Raw genomic sequence first — 12,224 nt, forward strand, 5'->3', positions numbered from 1 at the left:
GTGTGCATTTAGTTTTTTAATGTACTGAAACTAAATACTTGCTTTAGTGTTCAGTGCTTGAAGTAAAGGAGTTCTGTATACGTGCAAGTTTCCATTTAGAAAATCAGGAATAAACAGACATGCTCAGTTGTCTAACTTGCAGACTCTTTCAGTTTGCTGATGTGTGATGATGGATATCTTTTGCTTGGGCTGAAACCCTTGTTCTGTTCCCTCAGTATCCTTTCCTCTAACAGACTCTACTCAACTTCCTTGACCTTGGCATTATGTAAGGATCTATCCATCTGTGGCTTACTCAGCCATATCTTCTGTGTATGATATGGCCAAGTGGCACTGTAGTCATTTTTGCTTGTTCAGGTGCTTTATAATTTTCTACAGTATAATACTTCAGGGATAAATTTCTCAGAAGTCACTATCTATAATGTGAATATGGCTCTGTCAACTGATTAGAACAATTGTGTTGTTGCTCTGTTTCTCAGAGTTTATACTAGTGGCCAGGCAAGTACCTTCCTAAGTTAACTAACCAAGTGACTTCAAACTGCATAATAAGACTTACTTACTTCTACATGGTGGCCCTGAGTACTCTGAGGAAAAACCTTGGGAATGGTGCCATTATTCTGAGATGGAAGTATAATGGCCAATACCCTAGACACTGGCCCTCCCCTCTACATAGAGAGGACCTCCATAGATTCTGTCTCTGCATCATGGTGTAAGCCTTCACCAAATAGAGAAATTACAAAGATGAGGAGGTGTCAGAGTCAACTTCAAAACCCACTTCTAAGGTCAGTTTGAAATATATGGTATAGATTGTGTTCAATTTTAATCAGCACACAACAACACAGCCACAACATAGTCAACACACATATATATGTAAATCTCATTATTATCTCTTTTTGAAAATTATGATAACTGGAGATCAGTCCCACTTTTCTTGCTGCAACAATCAGCTGATGTCACTAATTTGGACATGTTATGTCCCTCCCAGGTTTAATGATTCTTGTTGAACCATGTCATTATGTGATGTCAATTATTAGGAAAATGTAGGAGTTATAGGCCACAGAGTCTGTGGGTGAGTTTTACAGGAGGGAAATTCAGGAACAAAGGCATCAAGAAGTTTTCTCCTGGTTCTTCAATGCAAGAACTAGAGGCCCATTTCTAGGTATTTCACCCCCTGATTATCTAAATTCCTGACAAGTTAATCTGGGATGCCTGGTGCAAGGAAAGGGTTGAACATCCCTAATTACAAACAAATAGAAGATGTGCGATTGTTTTAGACACTTGAAAAATATTGTCATAGAAAACTTCACAAAGATGAGGCAGTTAGGGCCATCTTTTTCTTTAGCCTAAAACATCTTCATGTGGAAAATATCCCACATTACCCTGTCCAGTAAAGAAAAGAATCGTGGTAACTACTGTTAAATTGAGGGAATAAACTTTCTATAGGTTGCATGCTGTGGTGAAGATACAGCTGAAGGTAAGTTGTCATCCTAAAGCCTTCCTAGAGTATACCACTGTCAGCTCTGAAGTCACAGTCAGCTGGGTTAAGTTAGTCTTGTGTACAATCCAGAGTTTTTTCTTGAGCAATCCTAGGAAGTGGGTATCACACATAGAAATCTGTCTTCGCTTCTTGAGGTCACTGTAACAATGGTCAGTTCCTGGCTTCTGGCTTCTGTACCCTGCTTCTCCTCTTCCTTAGAAGCAGAAGACACTCTCTTAGAGTTTCTCAGAAGGAAATGATTTGAATTCTAGGCCTGTGGATACTCAATTGAAAAATAGCTTGTGTGTTCTCTGGATGATAGTTCTGTCAACTCATGGATGCTACTATGAACACATTATCTATGTAGTGTAAACTGACTTCATGCATAGGAACTCGACTGGAGAGATGTATGTAATCCTATTTTTTTTTTTTACACTATAGGTTGTGGCTGGGAAGAACTTCTACTTGAAAATTGAGCTAGGCCGAACCACATGTACCAAAGCCCAGTCTGATTTGGCTGACTGTCCCTTCATGGAACAGGCAGATCAGCAAAAGGTATACATATAGATTAAAACATACAAGATATTGAGTCAGCATGAAGGCAGGCAGGGCTGTATGCAAACATGTTGGTTTATGTGGGAACATACATCTTGGAGGGTTTATATGCAGTTATGTAAGTATGTGTGGAAAGATGTGTATGTGTGTGTGTGTGTGTGTATGTACAAGTGTGCACATGCCTGTACATGCATGTATCAGGGGTATGACACATGAATAGGCACATGTGTATAATATGTTGTTAGTTAATGTTGATACAGACCCATGACGACATAGGATGGTACAGGGTTGAATATATTTGGCCGTATTATAAATACCAGTTGTTCAAAGAGTTTACCCTGGAAACTAGTGGTAGCTGTTTTTGAAATAATTCCTGCTGAAATGATAAAATCAGCTACAGAGGTAGCTACTGGAGGGAAGAAACTTTGCTCAATCCCATCCTGAACCCCTGCCCAAATGAAGGTGAAGGAACTATGACTCTCGAGGTGAAATGTTCCAGTGCTTCCCCTTATGCTTTTAGCCTCTCCAGCAATAAGACTGTTTCTTTAAGCAATTTGGTTCTGGGAATAGCTGCACTCTGCTTGTCACCACTCACTATATCCTGCCATTTTCAGAAGTGTTTTTCATACCGCTTATTCTTCCATCCATGACCCCCTTTGTTCTGTCCCAGATGCTGGAGATGGAAGAACTCAGAGACACTGAGCCTTATTTTCTGGGCCAACATCTAGGGATTTTGTACCTCATTTACAAGTTGCTACTTTGAAAGTTGTGCTAGGGAAGCACAATGCAGAATCCCATGAGCCACTAAAGTGTAGGACATGTGCCATGTCAAGGACTAGTCTCAATGAGAAAAAAAATGAATGGATGCTGCAGAGTCAGTCTGAGCACATTGGAACTTAGGAGAGCTTATAGGGAGGAATGAGTGGCCTCATTTATATTATTCTCACTCCATTCTAATACCTTAGGCTGGGTATATTTCCTTTGAGCTATAGCTTACAGTGACTTTTCCTCTCTTGTTCTCTTCTTTTGTAGAGGGTCATCTGTAATTTCCAGATCAACGTTGTACCTTGGCTGAACAAGATGTCCATGACAAACTTCAACTGTTACAATGCCTAAGAATCTATGTCAAGCTACATTTCTGCTGATTATCTCTTACTCTTATCGAATCTTCTACTTAAGTTCTCCTTTTCTCAGGCCTCAGATCTTAGTCACAGAGGATGTCTCTTGAGAGTGCTAGCAACAAGAGAAAGATAGAGACAAGCTCTGGACACCTAAGTAGTGATTCCCTTGTTTCTTTGTTTTACTTGCTTTTCATAAATAACTGTGGAGCCTACTGTTTATCCTTTGCTCAATAAAAAAAAAATAGCATTAGGTCCTTCTGAGTTATTGTTGTGCCAAGGCATATGAGAAAGTATAATGGAGTATTGAGAAGATGGAGCATCATACTCACATGTACATAGCACAGCAAATACTACCTACTTGGGGATACCTAGTTACTAGAGTAACTATCTACTCCAATAGAGCAGAGATGGCATCCCATGGCATCCCAGTGTTCAAAGGTTAACAGTTCCTGGAAGATGCAGAAAGATTGGGAGAGGAACTCTGAACTGTTGCCACATTACTTAAGAAACAGCCTTGAACGGTATCAGTGAGGCGAATGATGGTGTCATGATTAAAGCCAATCTCATTTATGTGTGAAGTGACACAATGTGACATATCATTGTCACACCTAAAATACCCAGAGAATCTATACACAATGATTCATTTCTAATTCTGTGAAAGGTTTAGGAACTTATGTGAATGAAAGCTATAAGTGTGTGTATGTGTGTGTGTGCACGTGTTTGCATGTGTGTGTGTGCCTGTAAAGTAAGACACAAATCAGCACCCAAATTGAAGTGACATAATCCAGAAAGTATAAATGCCTTACTCCTTGCCTTATATTACATCCTGGTGTGATCCACATGTTAGTAGATAAATGCTTTCTTTTTCTTTCTTGATGTAATAGAAGACCTTGGAAAGCCAAGGAAAACCTAAACTGCAAATCAAATCATATGAAAAAATTGATGTCAGAAAATAGTGAAATGGAAATAAAATATACAAATCAGATTGGTTCTTTGAAAAAATAAATAACATTAGCAATCCTGTAGCTAAATGGCCAAAAGAGGATATACACATTGATAAAAATAGACAAAAACAAATAAGGAAAAATGAGACATTACGACAGATACCAACAGAACTTAGAAGAGCATTAGGTCATAGCTTTAATGCATGTGGTTCTGTTAGCTGGAAAATCTAAAGGGAGTGATATATTTATGGAAACTTAAGAACTATTAACATTAAATTCAGAGCACATAAAGAATTTAAACACATTTATAACAACCTGTGAAATGGAAAAAGCAATTTAAAGAACTCCCAAAGAAACAAACACTCCAGGAGTAGATATATTTTTGCTACTAAATTTTACCAGAATGTTAAAGAACTAACATGAATATTCATCAAAACAGTTATTGAACTATAAAGAAATGGAATGCCTCCAAATTGCCTTATAAAGCCAGGACTGTACTAACAACAATGCTACAACAACAAGAGAAGAGTATACGTCAACCTTTTTGATAAACTCTGAAGCAAAAATTCTCATAAAATATTTGTAATCTGAATTCAAGAACACATAAAAAAATCATCCATGATCTGGCATCTTCTGTGCTGTATCTAACTTCTCTACACAGCCAGATTTTCTACTTCCTTCTCCAGACTCTAGTCTTTAGCATCTCTCTGACCTTCCCATCCTTACCTAATGCTCAACCAGCCATATCTAGCCTGGGTCCCCAAATATAGTGCCCTGGCCTAGTCTAATCTCTTGTTACTGTCTGACTGTGCCATAAATTATCTCTAGGCTTTATCCAGGACCCTTCCTACTTACCACCCAACACACATATCTATCTTTTGCTACATCCAATCTTTCCACAAACCAGATTTTCCCCAACAGTCCATGTGATCCTGGAAGTACATGCTGTACAGTAGGCTAAGTACTTCTATCTACTTGATTTCATTGTACTCAAAGCATTTCCAACCTCCATGGGCAGTGATAATTTCTAAGGAATATTTCTAAATAGTACATGGTTATTGGCCTCAGCTCCAATAACAGAGCTACAATACTCATTTATTCTATAGTTTTGTAACACACACACTTACGTATTATAGGACTGTTAGTTACAGATAAAGGGGACACCAACAGCAGAACATGCTGAGGAGGTGTTGGGAAATTGTACAAGATAATTCAAAAATGAACATGAAGAGTAAGAGCACTATGCTTGCCAAGTATGCCCTAGCATTTTAAAGGGCTCTCAGCAGATCACCAAAAGATAACACTGAGTAGCAATTGACAGTTGCAGTGATGGTCTCACATAGTTACAAAAGCATTGATTTTTCCAGGAAATCTTTAAATAGAAAGATAAAGATATTATATAGTTTTAGATTTTAAATTTAATACACTAAATACTGTTTCCAACATTAAGGATGAACCCCAGGGCCTTTTACATGTTAAGTAAGTGTTTCTTTTGTTCTAAGATTAAATTCCAGCTCTTGGCTGCTTTTGAGACATGTTCTTTCTTTTTGTAGTCCACTGATTTGTATGGTTGATTTTCCTGCCTCTACTTCCTGAGTACTAGGACCACAGGTATGAAGCACCACATTTGGCTGTTACACACATTTTGGATGTTGAAAATACATGCATTACCTAGAGAATTTAGTCATGTACAGGGACTAAACATAAATTTTACTGTTTCAGCTTTATAATAAGGCATGATGTAGGCTAGTGGGATCTGGTCACCATTCCTCACTATAACTATGAGGTCTCCATGGAAATGGCCTGGAAGAACCAGACCAGTTCTGTACTGAGGACATTCTTGCAGTAGAAGTGATGTAGGGGAGCTTTAATTCTCCAGTTTATAAAGTCAGTGATCAAATGTGGCCAAGTCCCACGGTCTCATTTAATATCTCTAACAGCCTGTTTGCCTCTCTCTTTCTCTGCTCTGACAACTTACCCACAACACCCTGCAAAATTTGCCATCAGCTCACTCAACCCCAGAGGCTTGGAGTCCATATCACAAGGAGTGTCCAGTAGCCCTGTCTTGGGTACAGAAATGGGAAGGCCCTTTATTGATAAGACTGATAAGGATGGCATAAGGACTAAGAATGTTGTCCAGCTTCTTAACTATAAAGTTTTTCCTGCAATTCTACCCAATGTCCTCTGTTCATCTTCTTTTTGCTCATCTGTCCTCCATTCTCATCACCCTACCTTATATGTTCATGGGGCTTTTCTGAAATCAACTACTTGTGTGCAGGGGCAGTAACCATATTAGCTGCACCCAAAGAACCTGACCTAAAACTAGAAGGAAACACAGGATTAATGACCAGAAACAAATCGACATCTATACTCAAAAGTCACAATTGTACCTTCTGCTCTATTTTAGTGAATACAGATTCCCTAAGGATGAGTCTTAAGCTCAGTGTCTGACTATTTTCTGGTAAGCAAACAAAATATTAGAGAAGACCTTTGATGGAAAGAGCCTGGGGACCTAGCTTTACGGGGTACTGTGCCATGAGCTTAAGTAAACAGAGGCAGTTCATATGCCTATGGCTCCCATATAGGCAAATGACATACATGGAGGTCCTGATCTTAAAGTCTGTACTTCTGATCTGCAGCTTGATACTTGTCATCAGTTATTCCTAAAGATAAATGTTATAAATATCATTGTATGCTAATATACATATTTATATGTCATGTGAACATGTACAACTTTATTAGTAGATTATGTGTTTTTTAACATATTCATGGATAAGCAATGAAGACTCTATGAAGACATTATAAACATTTGACTTGCTAATGGTATGAAACCCTTTAGGAATTAAAACATTTTAGTTGGAGAAATTAGGAGCAAATATTCTAAAGAATATTTTAAAATATTTTTAAAAATTTCAAAATTTGAAAATTAACTTTTTAATATTATGTAATATGTAAATTGAGAGTGTATTTTACATTGATATTTATTTTCAAAGACATACATGCAAAACAGGACTCTTGCAGAGATAGAATATTATTTGTGAAACAGTATTGACTATAAATATTAATCTTTATAATTTTCATTCCAACCTGCCAACTACACAAAGATCATCCTTATCTGGTAAGTTTTAACCTTCCACTTAATAGACAGATTTACTTTTATTTTCATATTTCTTTGAGTGTTTTTGTCTGCATGTATATATGTACTCCCCTATGTACAGTACATGTGGAGACTGAATGAAAGTGTTGGATCTCCCAGAACTGAAGTTACAGAAAGTTGTGAGCTTCCATGTAGGTATTGGGATTAACACCGGACTCCTGGATGAGTAGCCAATGTGCTTAATCACTGAGCACTCTCTTTAATCCCTTCCAAGTTGCTTTTAGTGAATGATTTTTAAATACTAAACTGTCTTTTGGAAGATTTTTTTTCCTAATCTGAAATGTGCAAAAGTGACAGCAACATTTGTACAATAAATATCCATCATTCTTACAATAGAATTGCAAGATAAAAATTTAAATAGTCATTTTCATACTGTATTTTAAAATACCTTCTTTCTCTGCCATTGTCACATTACCACATCTACCTAGAGCAGAAACCTAGAGTTCTCTAGAGAGCATGAAGCTGAAAATTAAGTATTCCATAAGATTTCCTCTTCCTTCTCATTTTCTATTTACTGTCAACTTTAATTTGATTTGCTTTCAGCAGTAATTCAAATTGAACATAGGACCTCTTATATCTTCTAACCACGAAGTAATATCCTCAGAATGTTATTTAATTATTATTTATTTTCCATTGTTGAGAAAGGGTATTGCAAAGTTAGCTAGACTGACTACGAACTTTTTCAGTACCCTTGGTGAATCTTGAACTTAAATTCTTCCTTCCTCAGCCTCTGAAGCAGCTGGACTTATAGCACTGTGTACCACAAGTCCTCAGAGCATTTTCCTTTTTCTTAATAATCAAAGCCCATTGGTGCTAGAGAATTTGTAGGAAGGTAAACCCCACTGTCCCTATGGATACCTATTAGTCATGGAAGCCCCTGTTCCTGTCCCCAGTGCCATACAGATACCACAGAGATCCTGAGACCATTTGGTGGGTGTGTCTCACTTCACACTGTTTGTTTTCACTCTATTTCTTAAGACAGAGAGGTGAAAGCAGTGGATGCATAAGAGAATGAAATTTAGTTAAAACTGGATGTTTACTTAAAACTGGATAAAAAAGATGTAGTGATCCTGGTGTAATATCAGAAAACAACAAGAAAACTTTATAGAATTTGAATTTTAGTCAAGGAAAAAGGAATAGGACCTTTTTTAGGAATGAAGTGAGCATGAAATATATTAGGGTGAATCAAAGCAACTACTCTAAAGGAAAACTATCTTCAAAATAATGTATCTGAACTAAATGTCTACAGACCTTTTCTTATGATTTTTTCCCTAAGAATATATTGAACTAGGTGGTATGAGCCATTTGGGAGGGTGTTTAAAATATCTAGACAATGAGGCAAGTTCCTGATCAGTCTTTCAATCCTCAGATCCCTGGAGGTTAGTCCTAAATACATGTACATATAAATAACACTAAGTAGACTCAATAGATTTTATACAGCATACACACACCACCACCACCAACAGCAACAACAGCAATTAAAGAAGGAGTCATTAAATTGTGAGGAAATATGAGGGGACCTGGGAATAAAGGGATGAAAGGGAAAGGGAGATGAAATGATGTAAGTATGGTACTCATATATGAACTTCTCAAAAGAGTTATATAACAAAAAAGTAAGCCAGCATACATGTATAGCTTATATTGAAAATAGTCCACTATTTTACATAGGGTCTTTAGCATGGTGTCCTTGGAGGGGGTTCCTCTGTTGACACTTTGTGTAAGCCTAAAGAAGTCTGGATGCTGTTCACAATAGTAAGTGTTGCTGAGTTTTTCTTCCACCCCTGGGAATTCAGAGCTTAATCTTTCCCCTACATATGTCTCCTATCAAAGTCCTAACATGGATCTGATATATTCAGTTTAAACACTGAGTCCTAGCAGATTCTATGCTGGATATTCAGGGATGTGATAGATTACACCTGCATCTCAACCATAGAAACTGTCAGCTTCCTTTTGCTGTTTGTTTCAAGGATGTTCTCTGTGGTTGCAACTCCTAAGACCCTTTCCACCTTGAGTTGAGCTGGCATCTTATATCCCAGATCTTAAAATGTACTACCACACCTATACACAGTAGAGAAAGAAGTCATGTAAGCACATCCATGAAAGCATCCTTCTGAGTGATTGATTCCAGGTTCATGCTCTTCTACATATGAACAAATGTGTCACTATAGGAAGTGTTCATAGCTTTTCTCCAAGGGATTGATTTCCTACTGCAACTTGCACTTGATTTATTCTGTTTCTAATTTGATCTGAGGATTTTAGGTTATATTTGGGGACAGATTCCTAAGCAGTAAAAATATTTACACACAAAGGCATCTCTCTCTGATGAACTGTGTACACTAGATTGAGAAATAAGAGAACACAACACTTACAACAATGACTGTAGACAGGTAGGGGAGGCCAGACATGTACCTCATTTTGGGACTCTCGAGTAGCTAGGGAGAGAAACTTGCTGCTGTCCTCCAAAAATGCAGTTTAATCTAGGGAGAGGTGCTATATCCACTAGTTCTTCTACTTCAGCCTCAAACAGGCTCTAAAGGCAGTTTCACTTGGCATGCTTGGACCCATGGTGGCTCCTCAGTCAATTTGCTTCTTGTCGCTCTTCCACCCTAGAAAGGTCACATGTCTTTTATGCAGCCAATGAAATTAGGAGGTTGACCCTAAGAAGCCAGATACAAGCCCCAGCTAATTGAGGGTAGAAGATGATTTAAGCCCTTCTGCTCAAGGAAAAACTAGGCAGTATAACACAACCATCCATATTCCAAAAGCAGGATAAGCAAAAGGACGAGTTCGAAGAGTTGGAGGAGTTGGACAAGGAGTTGGGGTTAAAAGAGGAAGAAGATGAGAAGGAGGAAGAGAAAGAGGAAGAGGAGGAGGAGAAGGAGGAAAGCAAAAATAGAGGAAGGAATTCTCTCCTGTTTGTAACTACTTACTAATCACAGCAGCTCTTTCCATAGTTCTGATGATTCTTGAAATTTATTTTCTTCATCCTCAATGTCATTTAATGTGTTACTGTCACAGCTCCTTTAGCACCATAACCAGCTTTCTGGGTAAATCATTGAATCAATTACATTTCAACTTTTTAAGTCAAAAGGTAAATCTGATCCCTGTGCCTTTTTGAATGACTTTTTAGCATGTGTCAATATGGAGGGCACTTCACAAACTTAAAAGCATCTTGGTTAAGAGAAATATATGCTCTCTCATCAGAGAATAGAAAATCAATTCTGATAATATGTATGTCTTTACCTGTGAACATGGTATACAGGTATACATGGAGACAAAACACTCATGGCCATAAATTTTCTGAAAAAAGATTATTTTAAGTACAAAAAGAACTGAGGCAGCTTCCTGAGTACTAGTGGCTGGGTGGTCTCTGACTTGGAGATGAGCTAATGTCCATGAAGTTCACTGTTCATCTGAAGAGAAGTGACTATTCTAAGTGAAAGGAAATTGGGAAGATGACTGTATATAGAACCTTGGAGAACAAAGAAGTAATGTTTGTTTATGTTAACTTCTCATCATCATTCCATAATGGAGATGCTTCAGAGAAACAGCAGGTAACACAGTAGTAGTGTTTCCAAAGAAATGAAATCAACAGAAAGTTCTGGAGGAGAGGAAGGGAAAACTGTTGTCTGGATGTATTGTATGAGATAAGAATCTGATTTCAATAATGATGCTAATAATAAAATAACAAGATCAAGTCTGTAGATTTTAGATCTCCCATTCTGTCTTAAAATATATTTGCCCCAAGCTCAGAAGGAAGCAGCAGGAATTTCAATACCTGTGAAGAAGTTTGTTTCTGCCATTGCGTGACTGAAAATGCCTTAAGGAACATGTGTTGAAGGTCCACTAGACCTAATATGTTACATGCATGTTCTATAGGTTTTTTTTTTATTGGATGTTTTATTTACATTTCCTATGTTGTCCCCTTACCCCATCCCCCACCCACCCCGGAACCCCCAATCCCCTCACCCCTCCTCCTTCTTCTCTGTGGATGTAACCTCTATCTACTCCCCCCCACTCCCACCTCCCCACCCTCAAAATTCCCACCCCCTGGGGCATCCAGCCTTCATGAGGTCAAGGTTCTCTTCTTCCACCTATGCCCAGCAGGGCCCTCCACTCTTACATATTCAGCTGAAGCCCTGGATCCCCCCCCAAGTGCTCCCAGGCTGGTGGTTTAGACCCTGGGAGCTGTGGTTGGTTGGTATTACTGTTCTCCTCATGGTGCCGCAAATCCTTTCAGCTCCTTCAGTCTTCACTCTAACTCCTCTATTGAGAAACCCATGATCAGTTCAATGGCTAGTTGTGAGTATCTGCCTCTGAATATGTCAGACTCTTGAAGACCTCTGAGGAGACATCCATATCAGGCTCTTATCAGCATGCACTTCCTGACTTCCACATCAGCATCTACCTTTGGTGACTGCACATGTGATGGATACTCAGGTGGAAAGGTCTTCAGACGGCCCCTCCTTCAGTTCTTGTCCCTCGCTTTGTCTCCATATTTGCTCCCTTGAGTATTTTGTTGCTCCTTCTAAGAAGGACCGAATCACCCCCACTTGGTCTTCCTTCTTTATGGGATTCATGTGGCCTGTGAGTTGCATCTTGGGCATTTCAAGGTTCTGGGCTAATATCCAATAATCAGTGAGTGAATACCATGTGTGTTCTTTTGTGATTGGCTTACCTCACTCAGGATGATAATTTCTAGTTCCATCCATTTACCTAGGAACCTCTCGAATTCATTGTTTTTAATAGCTGAGTAATACTCCATTGTGTAAATATACCACATTTTTTGAATCCATTCCTCAGTTGAAGGACATCTGGGTTCTTTCCAGCTCCTTAAAGCCTCAGGTTATGAGAATCAAAACTACTGGCCTTGGAGAAAGATGTTTATATTCATAGGCCCACTGGGTGGCAGCCTCCTCACACTCATTTTAAAGTCTGGCTTTCAGGACAGCATGAGGACACCAACACTAACT

The 12,224-nt window shown here is 38.5% G+C and overlaps 1 protein-coding gene across 1 annotated transcript in view; it reads left to right on the forward strand.

Annotated features, from left to right (window-relative positions):
* Positions 1–3,404, forward strand: part of LOC114628469 (cystatin 10) — a 4,397-nt gene extending 993 nt beyond the window's left edge. The window contains exons 2-3 of the mRNA XM_028776361.1: positions 1,916–2,029; positions 3,062–3,404. Of these exons, the coding sequence (XP_028632194.1) occupies positions 1,916–2,029; positions 3,062–3,145 (198 nt within the window). The 3' untranslated portion in view covers positions 3,146–3,404. The remainder of the gene's footprint in view (positions 1–1,915; positions 2,030–3,061) is intronic.
* The last annotated feature ends 8,820 nt before the right edge of the window (positions 3,405–12,224 follow it).

The sequence above is a fragment of the Grammomys surdaster genome, unplaced genomic scaffold, assembly GCF_004785775.1.
Source record: "Grammomys surdaster isolate TR1022 unplaced genomic scaffold, NIH_TR_1.0 268, whole genome shotgun sequence".
In the NCBI taxonomy this organism is placed as follows: Eukaryota; Metazoa; Chordata; class Mammalia; order Rodentia; family Muridae; genus Grammomys; species Grammomys surdaster.